The 26,188-nt window shown below is 46.4% G+C and overlaps 2 protein-coding genes across 2 annotated transcripts in view; one reads left to right on the top strand and one right to left on the bottom strand.

Moving 5' to 3' along the window:
• Positions 1–26,188, top strand: part of LOC135054582 (gastrula zinc finger protein XlCGF57.1-like) — a 134,167-nt gene that overhangs the window by 60,882 nt on the left and 47,097 nt on the right. The window lies entirely within an intron of this gene.
• The window catches only part of LOC135055814 (uncharacterized), a 69,016-nt gene that overhangs the window by 35,173 nt on the left and 7,655 nt on the right, over positions 1–26,188 (bottom strand). Inside the window, exons 2-7 of the mRNA XM_063960284.1 lie at positions 25,286–25,364; positions 15,931–16,028; positions 15,570–15,777; positions 13,092–14,422; positions 7,019–7,660; positions 3,052–5,720 (exon numbers count right to left, since the gene is read on the bottom strand). Of these exons, the coding sequence (XP_063816354.1) occupies positions 3,052–5,720; positions 7,019–7,660; positions 13,092–14,422; positions 15,570–15,777; positions 15,931–16,028; positions 25,286–25,319 (4,982 nt within the window). The 5' untranslated portion in view covers positions 25,320–25,364. The remainder of the gene's footprint in view (positions 1–3,051; positions 5,721–7,018; positions 7,661–13,091; positions 14,423–15,569; positions 15,778–15,930; positions 16,029–25,285; positions 25,365–26,188) is intronic.

Raw genomic sequence — 26,188 nt, forward strand, 5'->3', positions numbered from 1 at the left:
TGCAGGGCTCAGTCTTAGGTCCTCTACTTTTCTCAATCTATACCTCGTCTCTTGGGAAACTAATCAGCTCTTTTGGATTTCAGTATCATCTGTACGCAGATGATACTCAAATCTATCTATCCTCCCCTGATTTGTCTCTATCTGTACTGGGTCGGGTCACTGAATGCCTCTCTGCTGTTTCATCTTGGATGTCATCTTGCCACCTCAAACTTAATATTTCCAGAACAGAGTTAATTATATTTCCACCAGCCAATAGCAGTTACCTACCTGATATTTCTATCACTGATGAGAACTCTACAATCATCCTACATCACAAGCTCGCTGCCTAGGTGTAGTACTTGACTCAAAACTGTCCTTTGCTCCCCACATTCAATCTGCCTCAAAATCATGTTACATGCATCTAAGAAACATATCCAAAATATGATCATATCTTACACAAGGCACTGCTAAAATTCTAATCCATGCTCTCATTATCTCCTGCATTGATTATTGCAATAGTCTTCTTACTGGTTTTACTAAGACTCTCACCATTACAATCCATTCTGAATGCAGCTGTGAGGCTAATCTTCCTCACTAGATGTTCATCGTCTGCAGGCTCACTATGTCAGTCCCTCCATTGGTTACCTGTATTCTACCAAATTCAACATAAAATACTGTTACTTACACACAAGGCTATTAACCATACTACACCAACATACATCTCTTCACTTATCTCAAAATATCTCCAAACCCGGCCCCTTTGCTCTTCACAAGATCTACGTCTCTCATCCACACACATTACTTGCTCCCATGCACAATTACAGGACTTTCTTGGGGCTGCACCCACTCTGTGGAATGCCCTACCACATACAATAAGACTCTCCTCTAGTCTCCAAACCTTCAAGTGTTCCCTGAAAACTCACCTATTCAGACAAGCTTATTAAATTCCAGAACCGCTCACATTACCTTCATAGCTTTCCTATCCAATTATACCCCCACAGTACAGTCTTCATATCCGCCACATATTTTCTTTCTTCACTCTCCCTTCCTCCTGACCCTGGTTCATCATGGCTGTGATGTGATATCATGTAGCCCACCAAGAACCTTTGCAATCTGGTGGACAACTATGCAATAGATAGGCATGTATACACTAGGATATTTCCTTATAGATTGTAAGCTTGTGAGCAGGGCCCTCCTACCTCTATGACTTTTTTTACCCAGCTTAGTCTTCTAATTGTGTCCAGTTGTAAAGCGCAATGGAATTTGCTGCACTATATAAGAAACTGTTAAGAAATAAATAATTAGTGAAAACCATCCATCACACCTTCCTTCTCAGAGCAACTGACCAACCCATAACCCTCTATACAGAATCAGTCATTCCCTGGGACTCTGTGTCTGATGAATGATGGGTCTGCTGTTTGCCTTAAACTGGGTACACACTTGTCCAATCCTCAGCAGAACAGACTATTATGTACAATCCTACTGCAGACCTATACCCAATCCTCATTACTCACCAATCTGCTGAAACACTCACAAATTTATAACATACATGTTTCAAAATGAAATGTATAAAACATTGTGTTTCAGGGTGTGTGTATTTTTGTGCACAATTACTATTCCACCAGTTGGGATGTCTTCCATTTCTCCACAATATGATGCAGGTGGCCCAGCACTCAGGTTCCTCACTGATGGTATTGGTACTTCCTGATCCGTTACCAATGATAAAAGGCTGAAGTAACACAATGTTGGCACAACATCAGCACCTGCACCAGACTTCTCTGAGGCCCCCAATTTATTTAGTTGTTTGCCATAAGGAAGATTGTGACTCAATAAGTTCTTTTGTGAAGATCTGTTAGATAGATAGAAGGTCGACACCATAGGGTCAACAGTCAAAAGGTTGACATGAAAGGGTCAACACCAAAAAAGTTGGTGATATTTTGTTTTTTCACTGAAGAAATTTTTATTAGAGAAGTTTTTACATTACAGGACATACATAACGTTATGTAAACAAAAATAAAGCAATAATACTGTAGCTGCATGTCTGATAATCATTCTATGTATTTGTAAAGTAGTATTAATACTTAAATTAAAGATCTTAAGAGTTGGAAATAAAGAAGAAGTGCGGAAAATGAGTAAGAGAAGAGATAGGTAAAGAATATAGTGCAGAATAGGGGGGATGTTGACCGTCGGTCGTTCAGGGACCCTGCAGGAGGGCTGCGCATATTTCTTTGTATTTTGGTTAAACAGTATGTAAACTTAAATATAAAGGTAAATAAAAATTGGGAAAAATGGGTTAAGCATCATCTATTGCCCGCCAAGGCGTTCCGGGGGGTAGAGCCAGATGAGTAATACTCTAACCACGGTAGCCATTTCAGTAGAGGAGATTGGGGAGCTAGAGAATATTTAATGCTCATAGTTTCCATTTCACAATTGTGCTGTATTGACGTTACAATTTTGGATAAGCGTGGGGGGTCTGATCTTTTCCAATACTGCGCAATTGCGGCCCTGGCAGCCATGAGAATATGGCCTATCACATAAGAGTATTCAGGGGGTATATGAGGAGGAAAGTAATGTAAAAAGACAATTTCGGGGCGGAGGGGGAGGGTAACCTTTGTGATCTTTTCAATTAGCCCAAAGATCTCTATCCACAATGGTCTGATAACTGGGCATGTCCAAAATATGTGGGTTAGAGTGCCCTCTGATCCACATTGCCTCCAACAAAATTTAGAGGAATCTGGCCAGATCCTATGGAGTCTATCAGGAGTATGATATAGACCATGTATCAGTTTGAACATCATTTCAGTGTGGTTGATGCACCTAGACATTTTAAAGATGTTCATAAAAATATTTTCCCAATCTTGCTCAGTCAGAGAGATATTAAATTCCGCTTCCCACCGTGTTTGAACATGTAGTTTCTTGTCATTGAGTGGGGAGAGGAGCGTAACATACCACTGAGATATACTACCTTTGTGCTGTATGGAGGAAAGGTTACTTAAAATATATGGGGGTGGGGTAGGTGGGATGAGAGGGTTCGGCATGTTTGCCCCAATCCAATGTCTGATACGTAAGTACTTGTAAAAATCCTTTGTTGGTATCAGATATTGGGTTTGTAGTTGTTGAAAGGTTTTCAGCTCTGATTTGTCATACAAATCCTTGATCTGTCGAACCCCCAACTCCTGCCAGTTCCGTATTGGTAGGTCTGGGAGTATTTTGGAAATTGCTAAAATGGATAAGTGCGTAGAGGGAAGCGGGCAGTCGCCCAGGTTATTAACTAATCTGTCCCAGACCTTAAGAGAGTTAGCTATACTCCTTATAAGTTTGGTAGACGGGGGTCTATGTGGTGGTTTGACCCAGATTAAATCTGGGAGAGGGAATCCTGTGCACATATTACTTTCAATATTCACCCATGGTTTTATGGGGTCAGTCTGGAGCCAGTCCTTTATCTGATCAAGTAAACATGCATGCTGATATAGCTCAAGGTTAGGAAATGCAAGACCCCCCTTATCTTTGGATCTAAAGAGACGGTTTCTAGCTATCCTGGGTTTTTTGCCCTTCCAAATAAAAGTAGACATGACAGCATAAAATTTGTTAAGGAGAGTAAACGGTACTAAGTAAGGTATGGCTCTAAAGAGGTAAAGGATTTTAGGGAGGAGCATCATTTTAATTGATGAAAGGCGCCCCAGCCATGAGATTTCGTAGTTCGTCCACTGTTTGGTGAGGGTACGGAATTGGGCCAAGAGGGGAAGGTAGTTACACTCCACCGTGGGATGAGAACTGGAAGGAATCTTAATCCCAAGGTATTGGATGGAAGAGTCCTGCCAGGCGTAGGGATATGTAGATTGTAGAGATTGGAGTGGGATTGGTTCAATATCAAATGCCAATGCCTCTGTTTTAGCCGTATTTAGTTTATAGTAGGAGATTTTGGAGTAGTCTTGCAAGATATCGTGGATAGCTGGGAGGGAAATTTCAGGTTTAGTTACGAACAACAGGACGTCATCTGCAAACAGGCAAATCTTGTGTTGTGTGGGACCTATGTAGACTCCGCTAACTAGGGTGGACGCTCTAATTTTCTCTGCTAGGGGTTCTATGGCTAAAATGAAAATTAATGGTGACAGTGGGCATCCCTGGCGAGTGCCGTTGGTGATGGGGAAAGTATCGGATAGGAACCCGTTACTAAAAACGTGTGCTGAGGGGTACATGTATAGGCGTAGGACGTTCTGTAAGAATTGACCCGTGAACCCAAACCTGGCAAGAACTTCTGACATGTATACCCAGTGAATCCTGTCGAAAGCTTTCTCCGCATCTAGTGAAAGCAACAATAAGGGCTCCCTCGACATGGAGCGGGCCTCTAGAAGGGAGAAGACTCTCCTGGTATTGTCAGAGGCTTGGCGTCCTATAGTGAAGCCCGCTTGATCTTGATGAACCAATGCGGGAATCAGCGGGTTCAGTCTATTTGCAAGTAGTTTGGCATACATCTTTATATCTGTGTTCAAAAGTGCTATGGGTCTATAGTTTGCGCAGAGGGATGGGTTCTTGCCAGGTTTGAGAATCGTTATCACCCGTGCTTCCAACATTTCTCTAGGAAAAGGGTTAGAGGAAGCATCATTGTACAGATTAAGGAGGAGTGGGGAGAGTGAGTCCTGAAATGTGATGTAAAAGAGATTAATGAACCCGTCCGGCCCAGGGGCTTTGTCTTTTTTAAGGGCTTTCAGGGAAGACTGAATTTCTCTCTCAGTCCAGGGTGTACAAAGTGTGGAGGCATCCTCGGGGGAAATGGAAGGTAGGTTAATGGAGTCTAGAAAAGACCGTATAAGCTGCAAGGAAGGTTGCGGGGTTAGTGGGTCCTGTTTGAGGTTGTATAGCTTCCTATAATAGGAGGCAAATTGGTTTGCAATGTCTTTAGGGTTCAGTGACGGCGGTCCGTCTGAGTTCGCCAAGTATTTAATTCTATTGATAAGATTTTTCCCTCTGAGTTTCCGCGCCAATAATTTACCCGCCCTATTGCCTAATGTATAGTATTTCTGCTTTAGGTTAGAGAGAGCTCTTTGTACGTGTAAAAAGTAAAGACTGTTTAATTTCCTCTTTGCTTCAGTTAGAGACGTTAGGGTGACATCATCGGTAGGGGATTGTTTATGTTTGGTTTCTAGCGTCGTCACCTCCAGCTCATAAGCCAACTGGACTTCCCGGTCTCGACGCGCTATATGAGCTGAAGCATGGATAGCTGCACCTCGCAGGACTGCTTTAAGAGCACACCAATGATTGGAGATGGAGGTATCTGCGGGACTGTTTGTGGCCAAATAGGAAGACAAGGCCTCTCGTAATATAGAGACTCCGTCCTCATCTTTCAAAATGTAGTCCCGTAGTCTCCAGGGGCGTGGTGCTGGGGTATGTGTTTTGTATGACCAAGTCCAAAGTAATGGCGCGTGGTCTGACCATGATATCGGCAGTATTTTGACATTGGGAATTGATTGTAATGTCCATTTATCCGTCAGGAGCAAATCGATCCTAGAATAGGATCTGTGCACTGCCGAATAAAATGTATAGTCTCTGGCCCCTATGTTCCTGATTCTCCAAGCATCATATAGGTCAAATTCGGCTAGTAGGTGTGAGAAGGAGGAAGCCAGTGCTTTGGCTGCATTAGCGGACTGTTTGTCGAGTTTCGAGGATTTATCAAGATTGGGGTCAGGGGCTAGGTTAAAGTCACCCATCAGGAAAACCGCTCCTTTCTTGACACTGTATAGCTTTTGAAAGAAGGATTTCAGGAATCTGGGTTGATTAGAATTAGGGGCATATAGGGAGACCAACGTTACATATTTGGTTCGTAGCTTCCCCACTAGAATCAGGTATCTACCATTTCCATCTACCCATTTATTTTCCAATTGGAAAGAGCACGATTTATGGAAGAGGATAGCGACACCGTTCCTCTTGAACGGCCCACAAGAGATATAGTGAACCGGGTAGTTGGTATTGGAGAACTGAGGGGGGGAGTGTAGTGGGAAGTGGGATTCTTGTATAGCTACTATATCTGCTTTTTGATCTGTAAAGTATTTTAGGGCCAGACGCCTCTTATTAGGTGAATTAAGCCCCTTAACATTAAGACTTAGAAAGGTGGCCATGAGGGAGGGTATGAGGGGGTGATACATAGCATGGCTAAAAGCGTCAGTAACTCATGCAGCCATTTTTCATGCATATCGGCACAGTCCTGTAAGATTGAAATATAGTCAACATCAGAAGAGAAAAGAATATGGGGGTAGAGGACAGAACAAGAGATAAAACATGGAAAAAAAACAGAAATGGCATCCATAAAGGAGCCAGATATCCCGTCACAAGGGTATCGTGACGGATAGGTGTGGGTGGGTGGCATACCAGCCAACTTTTCCCACCGTCGCCTCCAAACCAGAACATGTTTAACATATAATCATCAATCACAATGATGGATATGGTAGATAGAAAAAACTAAGCAAATGTAGGTCATCCTAAGATTATAGGAAATGGCGTTTGTTGTCTATTTGAAGCATAGACAGGTCTACTTCTATCTAAGTTTAAACAAAAACATCGAAACATCCGACTCAAAGTATTGGCTATAGTATAATGAAATATAGCTACAAATGAGCCTGCATGGGAAAAAACAAAACCTGAGTAGTAATTATCATATGGTTGTTGTATGGGTATTCCCAAGTGTTTCTCAGCCCGGGGCTAGTGTCCAGTCTTGGGCAATCCGTTTCGGTGATGTAGCTGGGGGGACAGGCTGCATGTCGAGAGGAATGTCCCATTTTTCCAGAGTTTTAGCTCCATCCTCTGGTGTGGTGATGACGGTGGTTGTGCCATTACGTAGCACGATCAGTTTAGTGGGGAAACCCCACTTATATTGAACCGTAGCTTTTCGTAAAGCTGATGTAATGTTGAAGAATGATCGCCTTTTGGCCATAGTCGCTGGAGACAGGTCCTGGAAAAGTTGGAGAGAGCCCAGGCAAGTCGCCGTAGTTGAAGCGGGCAGTGCTGCACGTAGAATCTTTTCCTTAGTGTGAAAAAAATGAACCCTGAGAAGTGTGTCCCGGGAGGCCTGAGCAGGTGCTTGTCTAGACTTCGGGAGTCTATGAATCCTGTCAATCAGGAGGTCAGGTAGTGGGACGTCAGGTATCAATTTGTGGAAAAGATCTGTGGCGTATCCATATAAGTCAGCATTTGGAACATCATCAGGAATGCCTCTTATCTTTATATTATTCCTACGTGAGCGGTCCTCCAAATCTGTAGTTTTGTCTCGGATGATAGCGACCTCGTCCAGGAGAGCGTCATGTGCAGAGATCAGGTCATTATGTGATGTTACTAGCTCTTCCATCTTGTGTTCGATATGATCTGTCCTGTCACCGATTTCAGAAATATCAGCGCGGAGGGCTTGTATATTGGATCTAAGCTCAGATGTAATGTCTGACTTGAAAGAGGCTAGCAGGGAGTGGATTGATCGTAGCGTGACCGGACCATCTAAGGAGTCCATCTCAGCTTGTGCGGCATGGGCCGTGTTGCTTATTATTAATGAAGTTGCTTGAGATGTTTGAGCCAAATTCGGCGAGGAAAGTGTTGTATGAGTCTTCTTCTTACCGGAGGAGGAGGACCCAAAGAAATTCACTTGTGAAGCAGATTTAGACCCCTTCGATTTCTTTGGAGGCATGTCGAGATGTCCCTGGAGGGATTAGTAGATCATATAGGTAAAGAGAGGATGACCGTGGTGAGTGGTTATTCAGGCAGGAAGCGACGGCGGGGCAGTCATGTTGTTAGAAGGGCATCATCTTCACAGGGGAGGTCGCACCCTATATATTGTATTGGTTAGCGGCGGGTGTATGCCTGCGTGTTCCTGAAAAATCAAGCGATATGCACTTGAGAGTCGAGCAGGGCCATAGGACGTTTACTTCTTTCCTGGTCCCGTGATTCCTGGTTCCCAACCCGGGCCAGCCGGCGGTCAGGGTCTTCCGTGAAGAGGTTCAGGGATAACCAGGGAGACTCTGTGTATTTTGTGTGCTGCTGATATTCACCCTCTGGGGGAGGGAGGCTGTGGCTGCAACTCTGGGTGTCAGGTGGCGATATCTACAGCCACCCGGTATTTCCAGAGGGTTCAGTGCAGGAAAAGGCTGTTGGATAAATTAATAAAATGTGCCCAGTATTAGGGTGATTTCTCCTTGGCCTGCCGAATTCTCGTTCCGGTCCCGGAACTTGTGGCTGGGCCTCTTCAAAACTTTAATCCCCGGTCTGTGTGTGTGGGGAGCGGAGGCCTTGCCAATTGGGCCTGCGTCGTGGGCTGTAGTGTCTGGGCGCTAGCGGGTGGAAGTGCGAGAGGTGCCTCGGGCGCCGCAGGGCCGCCGGATAGCGAGGGACTAATAAACTATTCAAAGCTTACCAGCCGTCGCCTCCGTCCGGACCGCGGGTACCCAGGGCCTCCGTCTCCGTCCTCACTTCACTGACGTGCGGGTCTGAGGGGTTACCGTCTCCGTGTCCCGTCTGTGTCTCCTTCGTGTCCCGCTGCCTCCCGCTCCAGGTAGATACAGTATCTGTCTTCTAGCTCCCCGGTGTGGGTAAAACACTCGGCCGAGTGTCGGATCCGGGAGGGGGGGATTACTACTCCAGTCCCCGGCTTCACAGAGAGGGGTAGGCCGCAACCTGCAGTGACCCTTAAAAGGGTCCCCCGGCTCCGCAGTCGCTACCCCTCGATGAGGTGGGTCCAGGCAGGGCCACAATGTGATAAGAGGCCAGTGTTATGGCTAAACAAGCGGCTTTAGAGGTCTCTATAGGAAGGGTTTTCAGGAGCTCTTGTAAAACCCTTCTGCTCAGTTTGCTGGCCAGGCCACACCCCCCGATATTTTGTTTTTAAACATATTTCACCCAAATTGACACACCACGCTTTGGGCAGGGTGTCTCGCTTTACTTACCACCAGGTTAGTAAAGGTAATCGTTTGTGACATTGATAGTAAATTCAGTTAAAAGTGAACAAAACCCTAAAAAAGTGTCAACCATGTGTGACCTTTTTCATGTTGATTTTTTGACCCTGTTGACCGTTTAAATATCTAAGAACCACCTCCCCTTTTGTGAAGTAACATTTCCATCCAATGCACTGGTCATAAATATACTTTTTTTAAAACAAAAAAAAAAATTGTATTTTAACCTATGACCATACATTATTCAAAAAACACCATTCTTCAGTCTGATGTCATCAGCTCCTCTCATCAGGGAATGGTCTCTACCAATAGCTGGTGATTTGTCACATGGTGGAGGCAGCCCCGGGGTTGTTACTTAAGGCCCCCTAACAATAGCTAGGGATGGCCATGGATTATTCAAAATCATTGATGGTCTATGGCCAATGTAGTATTGGAAAGAATCAGATGGTTACCTGCCATCGATGATACACAGCCAACAAATATTTTTTTTAGCTCTACCCCGACACTCCCATGAAGCTTTGCCTACGGGCTCTCATTGGCCCGCAGCATATTAAATAGTAAAGCAGGGGTGACCATCGGTGGGTGAAACCACAGCTAGTTTCTTGCAAATGGTTTCACACCATCAATGTTACCTGTCAATGGTACCATAGATGGTGACCATCGATGACCATCTCTAGGACTTCCAGCACACGTGTTATGTCCTTGCTTCTTGATCTATTACAAGGAGACGGTTCAGTTTGAGAACAGTAATTCTGATTGGAGAAGGTAGTCTGGTAAAAATTAGATAATGCTGTGGGGTAAAGAAGAACCTATAAATTTCTATGGTAAAGAGTTGTCTACGGTTATGAACTTCAACTATCATGGTGGATGTAACATGTAACCCCATTTATCAACATTTTCTGATCTGTTAATTAACGTTAGTGCTTGCCGCAGGTTTTTCTTTAGAACTGGCCCTGATTAAAATAAAACAGCTACAGGGGACAAAGTGAGTAGGGTTCACCTCTATTTTATAAACCAGCACTGAGCTCCTGGTGGCTTTGGTTCTAAAAATCTGGGGAACAAAGTCAGTAGGGGTACTCTATAGTTTTAGAGCCAGCACCAGGCTCCACTAGAAGAGGGGTAATGCCACAGCCAAGGGACACACTTGATGGGGTCCCAAGGACACAGCATTCAGCCCCGCTAACTAGTCAGCCCAGGCTGGGGATTCCAGGGGAAGTGGGGACCCCCCCAATAAAGTGGTCCCTGCTCTCTAGGGCACCCAAGGCCAGGGCTGAAGCCCAGGGCTATCCCCGGCAGAGGGTGCCAACTTAATAGTCCATTAGTAAAAGAACACTGTCTTTTACAGGAGGACAACAGGTCCAAGCAAGTCTCCCCTGCATGCTGGTACTTGGAAAATCACTAGTACCAGCATGTGGGGCATTAATGGTACCTATAGGCCCACTGAAATATTTTTTTTAAAAATAGACAGCACATTGAATCATTTCATGTTTTATTAGCCAGTGCCTTGCTCTCCACTGCCATACCATATACTGCTCTCCACCGCCATACCCTATACTGCTCTCCACCGCCATACCCTATACTGGTCTCCAACACCATACCCTATACTGCTCACCACCGCCATACCCTACACTGCTCTCCACTGCCATACCCTATACTGCTCTTCACTGCTATACCCTCTGATGAAGAAGCACATGGTGCCAGGATCCCTCTTGATCTTGCACCACTGCCACATTGATAGTGTGCTGAGCTTCCAGAACCAGAGATTGGTCACCTGCTCTGGTCTCAGCAGCTTACACACTGCAGTATTAGCCAGTGGTTGGATTTACTAGTTTTTACGCATGTTTAAAAACCAGAAGACCCGACAGGCAACTAGGACCGGGTGTGCGGGTTGGTCGGTGGACACTTGTCCAGTGTCTGGCAAACTGTTCAGTCGGGAGTCGGATCTGCCAAGGATTGCACAAATGTTTACTCAGATTTAATTCAAGATGCCAAATCGCAGCCTGCCATGTCACTGCCCCACCCCCTAGTGCCAGCTTATATTAGCCAGCATGAGGCAATGGGTGTCACTCTGATGGCAGAGGAGGAGCACTGAAGAGCTCCAGAAGGTTGGAGATGCTGGGGAAGTCCTGGAAGGGTGGTGGCCACATAAGAGCTTAAAGGCCGCTGCCCTCCAGGTGAAGACGCCAGGGGGAAGTCCTGGATGGGCAGCGGCCATGTAAGAGAGCTATAAGGCCTTTGCCCTCCAGGTGAAGACGCCAGGGGGAAGTCCTGGATGGGCGGCGGCCATGTAAGAGAGCTTTAAGGCTGTTGCCCTCCAGGGAAAGGTGCTGGCTAATAAGATACTAAAATATTCGGTGTACTGTTTTCATATTAATAGGATTTCTTTTACAGAGGCATATAGGTACCAGTTGGCCCTTAATGCCCTGCATGCTGGTACTTGTGGTTCTCCAATACTCACAACCTGACTCTCTCTGTGTGTATGTTGGTTGTCAGGTCCAGTGCAGGATTTGCAGTGTGATGAGATGCCAAACCAAGCAACCAGCCCACCTGTGCGCTGGAATTAAGCATTGCTGCAAACACAGCACTGCGCTCCTGATGCCGGACAAGCTGCCCAGGCGATAGGCCGGGATGGTGGTTAGCATTAGGGTGCTAGGGCGGCCACATACCATAACTTTTTTTTTAAAGAAAAATATAATTAGCTTGCTGTTGGACAATATAATTATTTTTCATTAAATTGCAAGAAAGTGAAAAGAAAGCAATTACTTGTAATATTTTTCTAACCTCCAGGAAATACTTTGTGGTTCGTGCTTCACCATTACTCCACCATTCCAGAACAGCAATTACTGGATTCTACACATTAGTTTCCATAATAAAAATGTTTCCAAAAATGATAATGTGTTTTATCTTTTATGTGTGTGACTGAAATCTATAAACTGTAACCCATACATAACAGCTATGTGGTCTGGTATTACTGTGGAGAGTGCTGGTAACATCTAGCCCATACATAACAGCTATGTGGCCTGGTATTACTGTGGTGAGTGCTGGTAACATCTAGCCATACATAACAGCTATGTGGTCTGGTATTACTGTGGTGAGTGCTGGTAACATCTAGCCCATACATAACAGCTATGTGGTCTGGTATTACTGTGGTGAGTGCTGGTAACATCTATCCCATACATAACAGCTATGTGGCCTGGTATTACTGTGGTGAGTGCTGGTAACATCTAGCCCATACATAACAGCTATGTGGTCTGGTATTACTGTGGTGAGTGCTGGTAACATCTATCCCATACATAACAGCTATGTGGCCTGGTATTAGTGTGGTGAGTGCTGGTAACATCTAGCCCATACATAACAGCTATGTGGTCTGGTATTACTGTGGTGAGTGCTGGTAACATCTAGCCCATACATAACAGCTATGTGGCCTGGTATTACTGTGGAGAGTGCTGGTAACATCTAGCCCCTACATAAGCTATGTGGTCTGGTATTACTGTGGTGAGTGCTGGTAACATCCTGCCCATACATAACAGCTATGTGGCCTGGTATTACTGTGGTGAGTGCTGGTAACATCTAGCCCATACATAACAGCTATGTGGTCTGGTATTACTGTGGTGAGTGCTGGTAACATCTAGCCCATACATAACAGCTATGTGGCCTGGTATTACTGTGGAGAGTGCTGGTAACATCTAGCCCCTACATAAGCTATGTGGTCTGGTATTACTGTGGTGAGTGCTGGTAACATCCTGCCCATACATAACAGCTATGTGGGCTGGTATTACTGTGGTGAGCGCTGGTAACATCTAGCCCATACATAACAGCTATGTGGCCTGGTGTTACTGTGGTGAGTGCTGGTAACATCTAGCCCATTCATAACAGCTATGTGGCCTGGTATTACTGTGGAGAGTGCTGGTAACATCTAGCCCATACATAACAGCTATGTGGTCTGGTATTACTGTGGAGAGTGCAGGTAACATCTAGCTCATACATAACAGCTATATGGCCTGGTATTACTGTGGTGAGTGCTGGTAACATCTAGACTAAATAGAATATATAGGAAATAATACATTGAAGAATATACACAATAAAAAAATGAGTAACAGTTTCACTCGAGTGATCTATTCCAGTCTTATATTAATTAATCACATTCCAATTATCTGCAGAAGGGTAACAAACTGTTTTGTATTAGCTCATAGCAATGCTTTTCCTGTGTGAAATATAATGTGTAACAAAATTTGTTTTATATGTAAAACATTTCCCACACTCAGAACATGTAAATAGTTTCTCTCCTGTGTGAATTCTCTGATGTTTAACAAGATCTGATTTCTGCATAAAACATGTCCCACACTCAGAGCATGGAAATGGTTTCTCACCTGTGTGACTTCTCTGATGTTTAACAAGATTTGATTGATCTGTAAAACATTTCCCACACTCAGAGCATGGAAATGGCTTCTCACCTGTGTGAATTCTTTGATGTTTAACAAGATTTGCTTTATGTGTAAAACATGTCCCACACTCAGAGCATGGAAACGGCTTTGCACCTGTGTGACTTCTCTCATGTTTAACAAGATTTGATTTCTCTGTAAAACACTTCCCACACTCAGAACATGGAAATGGTTTCTCATCTGTGTGACTTCTCTGATGTGCAGCAAGATGTGATTTCCGTGTAAAACATTTCCCACACTCAGAACATGGAAACGGCTTCTCACCTGTGTGACTTCTCTGATGTGTAACAAGATTTGATTTCTCTGTAAAACATTTTCCACACTCAGAGCATGGAAACAGATTCTCACCTGTGTGACTTCTCTGATGTGTAACAAGATTTGATTTCCGTGTAAAACATTTCCCACACTCAGAACATGGAAATGGGTTCGCATTCATGTGACTTCTCTGATGTGTAACAAGATGTGATTTCCGTGTAAAACATTTCCCACACTCAGAACATGGAAATGGTTTCTCACCTGTGTGAATTCTCTGATGTGTAACAAGATGTGATTTAAATGTAAAACATTTCCCACACTCAGAACAGGGAAATGGTTTCTCACCTGTGTGACTTCCATGATGTGTAACAAGATTTGATTTCCGTGTAAAAGATTTCCCACACTCACAACATGGAAATGGTTTCTCACCTGTGTGAATTCTCTGATGTCTAACAAGATGTGATTTATCTGTAAAACATTTCCCACACTCAGAACATGGAAATGGCTTCTCACCTGTGTGAATTCTTTGATGTGTAATAAGATGTGATTTCCGTGCAAAACATTTCCCACACTCAGAACAGGGAAATATTTTATCAGGTATATGAGCTGCACTATGAGTAACAAAAGCTGAGCTATCAGAAGAACAGTCCTCACGATTAGAGGGATCACATATTATATCTACTCTGTGAGGAATCGGATGTATATGTAACAGAACAGCGCTGTCTCCTGGAGAATCCTGTGTGATGTTATCTTCTGTTTTAATATGTACAGACAAGATGAGATCTCCCTCCAAGGCATTCCTGCTTGTGCCTCCATCTGCTGGAAATAAAATATTATTATAGCTCTCTATTTAGTGCACTCTTATTACTCTGTGCTTTACAGAGAATAGTCATTCACGTCCGTCACTGGCCCAGTGGAGCTTACAATTTATATTCCCTACCACATGGAGATAAATACACACTATGGTTATTTCTGTCAGAAGCCAAATAATCTATAAGTACGATTTTTGGAGTGTTGGTGGAAACACATACAAACTCCACACATAGTTCCTTGTTTGGAAACTGAACGCATGACTTCAGTGCTGTCAGACAGCAATGCTAACCACTACACCACCATCTTAATATTATGAATGATGTTCAGTTGTGAGTGTAGGGAGGAGACTGGTAAGATCTCTGGGCTGGTAACACACAGTGACATGATGTGAGGAGGAGAGCAGGAGTATAATAAGGGCTGATGGCTCCTGATGTATGAGATACACCAGAGAGTGTGGGGAGGAGACTGGTCAGATCTCTGGGCTGGTAACACACAGTGACATGATGTGAGGGAGAGAGCAGGAGTATAATAGGGGCTGATGGCTGCTGATGTATGAGCTATACCAGAGAGTGTGGGGAGGAGACTGGTCAGATCTCTGGGCTGGTAACACACAGTGACATGATGTGAGGGGAAGAGCAGGAGTATAATATGGGCTGATGGCTCCTGATGTATGAGATACACCAGAGAGTGTGGGGAGGAGACTGGTCAGATCTCTGGGCTGGTAACACACAGTGACATGATGTGAGGGGAAGAGCAGGAGTATAATATGGGCTGATGGCTCCTGATGTATGAGATACACCAGAGAGTGTGGGGAGGAGACTGGTCAGATCTCTGGGCTGGTAACACACAGTGACATGATGTGAGGGGGAGAGCAGGAGTATAATAGGGAGTGATGGCTCCTGATGTATGAGATACACCAGGGAGTGTGGGGAGGAGACTGGTCAGATCTCTGGGCTGGTAACACACAGTGACATGATGTGAGGGGGAGAGCAGGAGTGTAATAGGGGCTGATGGCTCCTGACTCCCCCACTGAGCTGATACACTTCAGCCATTAGTCTGTACTGGCAGAGGAGGGTGTAGGATAAGAGATAGCTGTAGTGACTAAGCAAGGAGAATATGTGACTCTGCTCTGCAATCAGTATTTATTACTCACCTGTGCTGATATCTGTAGGGATTTCCTCCTCCTTACACTGCTGATCACTCCTTACATACGTCTCTTCTTTTCGCTTTATATCTTCTCCCTTTATATCAGTCACATACATCTCTTCCTCTTCCTTTATACCTTCTATCATAATATCAGTCATATATGTGTTGTCTTCTCCTGCTATATCATCTGCTTTTATATCAGTCAGTTCTTTATGCTAAATAACACATAATAAAATAAAAAAACATATTCAGATTTCTTCAACTGAAGTAAAAGAGGTTTATTAGTGTATGAGACACAGCTGCTCTACAAATCATATAATAACAGTCACTCTGGTATATTAGTGACCCTAACCCTAGATCCCACCTACCTGATCCTCCTGTGGGATCCTGTGATTCTCCTCTGTACAATCCTGGAAATACAGAGGACGGGGACATCTCTCTGGGGTATCTCTGTTACTTGGTCCATCTGTAGGAGACACACAGTGACTGAGTACAGTGTATATATGTGAGTATCAGGTGATGTGTGTATATATAGGGGTATGCCTGGCATTTAAAGCACACAGGCCCACCTCGCATCAGCACCTGGTTCCTGGCATAAACTCCTCCCCTTACTACTCCTGACTCCTCCTACTGTTACAAATAGAATATTAGCATAATATGTAGGAGTACACGTTATATATTACCATACACACAACAGGGCGTATCCTGCAGGGGAGTCAAACATGTGCCATAATCAGACATTTGGGAGCGGATATAACGCTTTGCGAGACGGTCGGAGCTCCGCAATTCCAGACAAACTCGTACATTTGTTTATAAAGCAGCAATCATTTACAAGGCAATTAAAACCGCTTTAAAATAACGTACGAGTTTGGCCCCCAGTATTTGGTTGCTTCTGGCTAAAGGGCCAGTGCCGGGGTGTTCGGTGCGCCCCCTGCAAACTATAAATGTATGCCCTCCCTGTCATATCTTATAAAGGGATTGCGCAAAAAAGGGGTGTGGTATCACAAAGAAGAGGTGTGGCCACATAATAGTATCCCCAATTCAAATTAAGTCACACAGTAGCACAATCTTATTCACATTGTACCCACATTATACCACACAGTGTTACTTATACACATTACAACACACAGTAGTATCTCTTCTACATAATGCCCACAGTAATGCCTCTTATACACATTGCCCATAGTAGTGCCCCTTACACTCAATGCCCACAGTAGTGCCCCATATTTATTGCTCACAGTAGTGCCCCTTCTACACAATGCCCACAGTAGTGCCCCTTCTACACAATGCCCACAGTAGTGTCTCTCATACACAATGCACATAGCAGTACACCATCTACACAATGCCCACAGTACTGTCCCTCATACACAATGCCCACAGTAGTGTCCCTCATACACAATGCCCACAGCAGTACACCATAAACACAATGCCCGCAGTAGAGCCCCTTCTACACAATGCCCGCAGCAGTGCCCTTTCTACACAATGCCCGCAGTAGTGCACCTTCTACACAATGCCCGCAGTAGTGCCCCATATACTCAGTGCTCACAATAGTACCCTTTATACACAATTCCCACAGTAGTGCCTTTTATACACATTGCCTACAGTAGCGCCCCTTATAGTCAGTGCCCACAGTAGTGCCACTATATATACAGTGCACACAGTAGTGCCCCTTATACACAATGACCACAGTAGTGCCCCTTATACACAATGACCACAGTAGTGACCCTTATACACAATAACGACAGTAGTACCCCTTCTACACAATGTCCACAGTAGTTCCCCTTCTACACAATGCCCACAGTAGTGCCCCTTTTACACAATGCCCACAGTAGTGCCCCCTTCTACACAATTCCCAAATTAGTGCCCCTACTACACAATGCCCACAGTACTGCCCCTTCTACACAATGCCCACAGTACTGCCCCTTCTATACAATTCCCAAAGTAGTGCCCCTTATACACAATGCCCACAGCAGTACACCATAAACACAATGCCCGCAGTAGAGCCCCTTCTACACAATGCCCGCAGCAGTGCCCTTTCTACACAATGCCCGCACTAGTGCTCCTTCTACACAATGCCCACAGTAGTGCCCCTCATACTCAGTGCTCACAATAGTACCCTTTATACACAATTCCCACAGTAGTGCCCCTTATACACATTGCCCGCAGTAGCGACCCTTTATACAGTGCCCACAGTACTGCCCCTTCTATACAATTCCCAAAGTAGTGCCCCTTATACACAATGCCCACAGTAGTACCTCTTCTACACGATGCCCACAGTAGTGCCCTTTATACACAGTGCCCACAGTAGTACCTCTTCTATACAATGCCCACAGTAGCACCCCTCATATACAATGCCCACAGTAGAGACACTTATGGCCCTCATTCCGAGTTGATCACTAGCTGCCGTTGCTCGCAGTGCAGCAATCAGGCTAAAAAACGGCACTTCTGCGCATGCGTAGGGTGCGCACGCGCAACGTACTTTCACAAAAGCCTATGCAGTTTTACACAAGCTCTAGCAACGCTTTTCAGTCGCACTGCTGGCCGCAGAGTGACAAGAAGTGGGTGTTTCTGGGTGGTAACTGACCGTTTTCGAGGAGTGTTGTGAAAAAACGCAGGAGTGGCTGGAAAAACGAAGGCGTGGCTGGGTGAACGCAGGGCGTGTTTGTGACATCAAAACAGGAACTAAATAGTCTGAAGTGATCGTAAGCTAGGAGTAGGTATCGAGCTACTCTGAAACTGCACAATGTTTTTTTGTAGCAGTGCTGTGATCCTTTCGTTCGCACTTCTGCTAAGCTAAGATACACTCCCAGAGGGCGGCGGCTTAGCGTTTGCCCGGCTGCTAAAAGTACCACTTCTACACAATATCCACAGTAGTGCCCCTTATATATAATGCCCACATTAGTAACGCTCTTTATAACACATTATGTCACGCAGTAACAAATGCTCTGGCAAAGGAAACAACATGGCCTCCCAGGCCCCTCTTTATAGACCCAAACATGTGGCAAACATAGGTCACTTCAGGAGCCAAACAGAAGTGACATCATCACCAACATTGGCATAAACAAACACATAAGCAACATACCAATAATACTAATAGTTAACATAGACCCAAAAAAACAAACACATACTCTGCAATGCAGACCCATAATAAAGGTGCAAACTGTGGCCCTCATTCCGAGTTGTTCGCTCGTTATTTTTCATCGCATCGCAGTGAAATTTCGCTTAGTGCGCATGCGCAATATTCGCACTGCGACTGCGCCAAGTAACTTTGCTATGAAGATAGGATTTTTACTCACGGCTTTTTCTTCGCTCCGGCGATCGTAGTGTGATTGACAGGAAATGGGTGTTACTGGGCGGAAACACGGCGTTTTAGGGGCGTGTGGATGAAAACGCTACCGTTTCCGGAAAAAACGCAGGAGTGGCCGGAGAAACGGGGGAGTGTCTGAGCGAACGCTGGGTGTGTTTGTGACGTCAAACCAGGAACGACAAGCACTGAACTGATCGCACAGGCAGAGTAAGTGTGGAGCTACTCTAAAACTGCTAAGTAGTTTGTGATCGCAATATTGCGAATACATCGGACGCAATTTTAGGATGCTAAGATACACTCCCAGTAGGCGTAGGCTTAGCGTGTGTAACTCTGCTAAATTCACCTTGCGACCGATCAACTCGGAATGAGGGCCTGTATCCCATGGCACTCAATAATAGTAATACTTATAATGTGTGGAGATGGGGTCCTTAATAGAGTAAACAACCCAATTACTGGTAGCGTAACTGGACATTCCTGAAAAGCAGTCAAAAAATAGGATTTTAATTACCTACCGGTAAATCCTTTTCTCGGAGTCTGTCGAGGATGCTGGGGTCCATATTAGTACCATGGGGTATAGACGGGTCCACCAGCAACCATTGGCACTTTAAGAGTTTAACAGTGTGGGCTGGCTCCTCCCTCTATGCCCCTCCTACCAGCCTAGAAACTGATAGTGGCGAGATTCATACCAGCTCACACAACAAGGCAAATCCAGCCAACATGCTGGAAAACTCAGCAACAGCTGAAAGAGTACTGAAACAGTAAAGAACGCAGAACTTACCTAGGAACCAGGCAGTACTGAACTAAATAACCACTGCAGGAAAACGAAGCACTGGGCGGGCGCCCAGCATCCTCTACGGACTACGAGAAAAGGATTTACCGGTAGGTAATTAAAATCCTATTTTCTCTTACGTCCTAGAGGATGCTGGGGTCCATATTAGTACCATGGGGATGTACCAAAGCTCCCAGAATGGGACGGAGAGCACGGAGGCTCCTGCAAAACTGCTTGACCAAACTTGAGGTCATTAGAGGCCAAAGTATCGAACGTGTAAAACTTGGCAAACGTGTTCGACCCAGACCAAGTAGCTGCTCGGCAAAGCTGTAAAGCCGAAACACCTCGGGCAGCCGCCCAGGAAGAGCCCACCTTACGAGTAGAGTGGGCCTTAACAGATCGTGGACACGGCAATCCTGCCATAGAATATGCATGCTGGATGGTGAACCTGATCCAGCATAAAATCGACTGCTTGGAAGCAGGACACCCAATTTTCTTGGGATCATAGAGGACAAACAAAGAGTTAGATTTCCTATGACGAGTCGTCCTCTTCACATAAATCTTCAAAGCCCTCACAACATCCAAGGCCTTTGAAGCAACTGAGGATTCAGTAGCCACTGGCACCACAATAGGTTGGTTGATATGAAAAGGTGACACAACCTTAGGAAGGAACTGCAGACGAGTCGAGTTCCGCCCTATCATCATGCAAGATCAGATAGGGACTTTTACAGGACAAAGGCCCCAATTCCGACACGCGTCGAGCAGAAGCTAAGGCCAATAAAGTGACCGCCTTCCACGTGAGAAGTTTGATTCCAGCCTTCTGTAGAGGCTCAAACTTATCCGATTGCAGTAACTGTAATACCACATCAAGATCCCAGGGTTCCGTTGGCACTATAAAGAGAGGCTGGATGTGCAGAACCCCTTTCAAAAAGGTCTGAACCTCAGGGAGGACAGCCAATTGTTTCAGGAAGAAAACGGATAAAGCTGAGATCTGGACCTTGATGGAGCCCAATCTCAGTCCCATATCCACACCTGCTTGCAGGAAAAGGAGAAAACGTTGAAACTCCACTGCAGGAAATTTCTTGGATTCACACCAAGACATATTTTTTCCAAATTCGATGGTAATGTTTAGACGTTACCCTCTTCCAAGCCTGTATCAGGGTAGGAATAACCTTGCTCGGAATACCCTTCCGAGCTAAGATCTGGCGCTCAACCGCCATGCCGTCAAACGTAGCCGTGGTAAGTCTTGATAAGCGAAGAGGTAGGGGCCTTGGATCTTCCAGCAGTAAATCCCGCAGATCAGCATACCAAGCCCTCCTTGGCTAGTCCGCAGCAATGAGGATTGCCAGAACCTCTGTTCTTTTTATAAGTTGTAGAACTTTTGGAATTAGAGGAAGTGGAGGGAACACATACACTGACGTGAACACCCACGGTGCTACTAGTGCATCCACCACCACTGCCTGTGGGTCTCTCGACCTGGAACAGTACCTCCGCAGCTTCTTGTTGAGACGGTAGGCCATCATGTCTTTGTGAGGAACCCCCACCAACTGGTTACCTCCTCGAACACCTCCGGGTGAAGGCCCCACTCTCCTGGATGGAGATCGTGTCTGCTGAGGAAGTCCGCTTCCCAGTTGTGTACTGCCGGAATGAAGATTGCTGACATCGCCACTGCGTGCCTTTCTGCCCAGAGGAGGATTCTTGTCACCTCTGACACTGCAGCACTGCTCTTCCTTCCGCCTTGTCGGTTTAGGTAGGCCACTGTGGTCACGTTGTCTGACTGCACCTGAACAGCCCGATCCTGCAGAAGGTGTGCTGCTTGAAGAAGGCCATTGTATATGGCTCTTAGCTCCAGGATGTTTATCGGGAGAATGGATTCTTGACTTGACCACCTTCCTTGGAAGGTTTCCCCCTGAGCGACTGCTCTCCAACCTCTTAGACTTGCATCCATGGTTAGAAGGATCCAGTCCTGAACTCCAAACCTTCGGCCCTCCAGAAGGTGTGGTAGCTGTAGCCACCAGAGGAGCGAAATCCTGGCTTTGGGTGACAGACGTATCCTCTGGTGCATATGTAGGTGAGATCCCGACCACTGGTCCAAGAGATCCAGCTGAAAGGATCTTGCATGAAACCTTCCATACTGCAGAGCCTCATAGGAGGCAACCATCTTTCCCAGCAGGCGGATGTACTGATGAACCGATACCCGGGCAGGCTTCAAGACATCCCGGACCATTGTTTGAATCACCAATGCTTTCTCCACCGGTAGAAACACCCTCTGCACCTCCGTGTTGATGATCATCCCCAGGAAAGACAGCCTCCTTGTTGGCTCCAGATGGGACTTTGGAAGGTTCAGGATCCAACCGTGCTCCTTGAGCAGATGCGTCGTGAAAGCAATGGATCTTAACAATTTCTCTCTGGATGATGCCTTGATCAGAAGATCGTCCAGATACGGAATTATGTTCACCCCCTGCGTGCGGAGAAGCATCATCTCTGCCATCATCTTGGTGAAGACCCTCGGTGCCGTGGAGAGACCGAACGGCAGTGCCTGAAACTGATAGTGATCGTCTAACAGTGCAAAACTGAGATAAGCCTGATGCGGCAACCAAATGGGAATGTGGAGGTACGCATCCTTGATGTCCAGGGACACCAGGAACTCCCCCTCTGTCAGTCCTGAGATAACTGCTCTAAGAGAATACCTTTGTTCAACTGATGAGACGGAACTGGAACAATGACCTCGGACACTACCAATTTTCGGATAGCGTCAAGAAGAATCGCTCTGTCTACCGGCAAAGCTGGCAAGCCTGATTTGAAGAAACGGTGAGGCGGGAGAGTTTGGAACTCCAGCCTGTACCCCCGGGACACAATATCCTGTATCCAGGGGTCCAGGCTAGACAACACCCAGACGTGGCTGAAATGCCGGAGTCTTGCTCCCACCTGACCTTCCTCCAGGCTTTGTGGCCCACCGTCATGCTGAGGACTTTGAGGTACCAGAAGCAGGTTTCTGGTCCTGGGAACCTGCAGGAGCAGGCTTTTTGGATTTGGCACGGCCACCTATAAAGAAGGGTGTGAGCGGGTTTGTTCTTTCTAGTCTTAGCGGGTCGAAGGGACTGTGACGTGTTGGGAGTAAAAGGCTTCTTCATAGCCGATGCAGCTGAGGGGAGAAAAGGAGGCTTACCCGCTGTAGCCATGGCAATCCACACATCCAGCGCCTCCCCAAACAGAGATGACCTGTATAGGGTAGGCTCTCCACACTTTTCCTGGATTCCGCGTCCGCAGACCATTGGCGCAGCCAGAGACTCCTGTGAGCCGAGACTGACATGGAGGAGATCCCTGCACCCATGGAACCCAGATCCTTCATGGATTCTACCAGGAACCCTGCAGAATCCTGTATGTTACGGAAAAATAAACGTCACCTTTATGCATCGTAGTCAAGTCCTCCTGCAGAGTGATTGACCACTTTGCTATAGCTTTTGAAATCCATGCACAGGCAATAGTAGTCCGCAGTATAGCCCCTGAAGCCGTGTATATGGAATTGAGCATAGCATACACTTTGCAATCTGCCGGGTCTTTCAACGCAGTAGATCCCGGGACTGGTAAAACCACCTGTTTTGACAGCCTGGAGACAGAGGCGTCAACTGTAGGTGGAGACTTCCATTTTTTTCTATAATCTTCCGGGAAGGGAAAAGCAACCAGAACCCGTTTAGGGATCTGCAATTTTTTTCTCCGGGTTTTACCCAGGCTTTTTAAAATATAGCATTTAATTCCTTAGATGCTGGGAAGGTGAGAGGGGCTTTCTTACTATCTGTGAAAAAAGCCTCCTCAACCTGCTCAGGTGTGTCAGAAATATGTAACACATCCCGCATGGCCTCAATCATCAACTGCATCCCCTTAGCAAGCGATGCCGCCCCCCTCAACACATCCCCATCACCGTCTGCTGTGTCAGGATCGATATCCGTGTCATCCTGCATAATTTGGGCAAGAGCACGTTTGTGAGAATGTACCGCACGGGGGCCCGAGTGAACAGAACCGGACCATACTGCCATAGAGGTCTGCAGTACCTGAGTTGCATACTCAGTCCTTGTAACCTTTTCAGAAATCTGAGAAATAGCCCCCCTAAGAGAGGTTATCTACTCCGGTTCTCTAGTTGGGATCTGCGCTATAACAGTGCAATCCTGATTACATGGGATGGGATCTTCCTGAGAAGATAAATCCTCTGCAGCACATGAGACAGAGTCTCTAGACATGTTTGCTTGTACATCCCACACACCCCACATACACACAGGGTACAGGGCAGACACAGTTTCCCCCCCAAGAATGGCAGAGAGACAGAGATTGGAGCCAACCCACACACAGCGCTACTACAGGTATAGGAAGACCCCCAACCAGCGCTGACTGTGTCCCTTAATAGGTGACACAGTCTATTTACACAGCCTCCTCCCTCTTCCACAACCCCCGGTACCGTACAGATAGCTGGGGGTGCTCTGGAGGGACCTGTTCATCCACTGGCAGTGATCTGCAGGCAGGAAAATGGCACTGAACGCTGATGGGTCCGCTCTGAGGAGAAGCTCCGCCCCCGCAATGGCGCTGTCTTCCCGCTCTGAAGATTATACTAGCCTGAAGAATTTTGGTGCTGGCTGACATCCAGGGACCCTGACAGGCTGTGTGGTCAGTATAGGGTGTAGCCGCTTGCTAGGGGGTCAGTGACTCACTCGCCACAACTTCAGCTCTGCAAGCGGGTGGCGGCAGGCTGCTGGGGCGAGTGGTCCCCTGTGGCGGAGAACGATCAGACCCCTCTGGAGCTCAGTGTCCAGTCAGCGGAGACAGTAGCTCAGACCCCGCAGGGCAGACACGGCTCCCCCTCAGTCCCTCGATGCAGGGAGGCTGTTGCCAGCAGCTTCCCTGTAAAATAAAAAACTCTAAAATTAAACTTTTCTAGAAAAGTTCTGTAGAGCTCCCCTAGCTGTGACCGGCTCCTCGAGGCACATTTTCTAAACTGAGTCTGGTAGGAGGGGCATAGAGGGAGGAGCCAGCCCACACTGTTAAACTCTTAAAGTGCCAATGGCTCCTGGTGGACCCGTCTATACACCGTGGTACTAATATGGACCCCAGCATCCTCTAGGACGTAAGAGAAACAATGGTAATCAAACCCAAATAAACCACTAGATAACCGCAGCAGGAGGGGGCTTACTTCACTGATGCCTGGGATCATGGATGCTGCCCACACCATAAGCGGTGGTGTCACGCCGGACCGCAACCGGAAGTGCAATGTCCTTCACTGGTGTGCACAAACCGGTAGACCAGGTAAACCCACACCAAAGTGCGGGAGGTGCTACAAAGGAGGGGGAAAGGCTGGTCAGAGTGGAGGGGGGACGTGTTAATGGAAACTATCTAGCCTGTCGGAGACCGAACTGGGTGCAGGGGGAAGTACAGCGGGCATAGTGTGTGCATGTGACAGAGTAGCCTTTGCCCTGTGTTTGGAACTGCTTCAGTGGGTGGGGCCTTGGTCGGACGACTGCTGGGAAACATTTCCTCACTACAGCAGATCACGGATTTCTGCTGCCTGACTGGACCCGTCCATCTGGTGTTTGTCTGAACCGTCAGATGGCCAGTCCGGCCCGTATAGGGGGCCCAATACATGACAGTCTCCTCTTACCCAGTGATGTGAGGGGCCGGTGATTCTCCATCATCACGTCCTTGTACAGACCCCTGTGTTCCTCTATATACTCCCCCTCCTGCATGGAGAAAAAAAAAATTACTTATGCCATTCCATCAAAGGAGGGAAACCATCTAGTTTTCCCCCAATGATGGCAAAACAATTCAACTTCGGCCATAAAATATCGATGATTATGAATCATCGATGGCCGACGGCCACCCCTAAACTGTGGTGAGGAGGGCTATAATCCATACTTGGTCAGTTATACCTAAAATTACAGCCTCCTGTGTGGCGATCGTGATGTCTGACCTTTGTCCTCAGGCTCCCGAAGAGACTTTGGGAAAGCCAAGTTAGTTACCCAGGTCCTGAGCGCAGTAGATGCCCTGTAGCTACTGGGAATTCCCCGGTCATAAAGCCTCCGGTAGGCATTTTCTGCAGAGTCCATAGACTGAAAAACTGTACCTGGGACGCACAGTTCTGCAGTAACTTATTATAATAGGTGACAGTAACCCATACACACCTGTATTACGGTAATGGCGGGGTCTGCTCCACCTGTATTACGGTAACGGTGCGTTCTGCACCACCTGTATTACGGTAACGGTGGGTTCTGCACCACCTGTGTTACGGTAACGGCGGAGTCTGTTCCACCTGTATTACGGTAATGGCGGGGTCTGCGCTACATGTATTACGGTAATGGCGGGGTCTGCGCCACTTGTATTACAGTAACGGCTGGGTCTGCGCCACCTGTATTACGGTAACGGGAGGGTCTGCTCCACCTGTATTATGGTAACGGGAGTGTCTGCTACACCTGTATTACGGTAACGGTGGGTTCTGCGCCACCTGTATTACTGTAACGGCGGAGTCTGCTCCACCTGTATTACAGTAACGGCGGGGTCTGCACCA

The sequence above is a fragment of the Pseudophryne corroboree genome, chromosome 3 (assembly GCF_028390025.1).
Source record: "Pseudophryne corroboree isolate aPseCor3 chromosome 3, aPseCor3.hap2, whole genome shotgun sequence".
NCBI lineage: Eukaryota > Metazoa > Chordata > Amphibia > Anura > Myobatrachidae > Pseudophryne > Pseudophryne corroboree.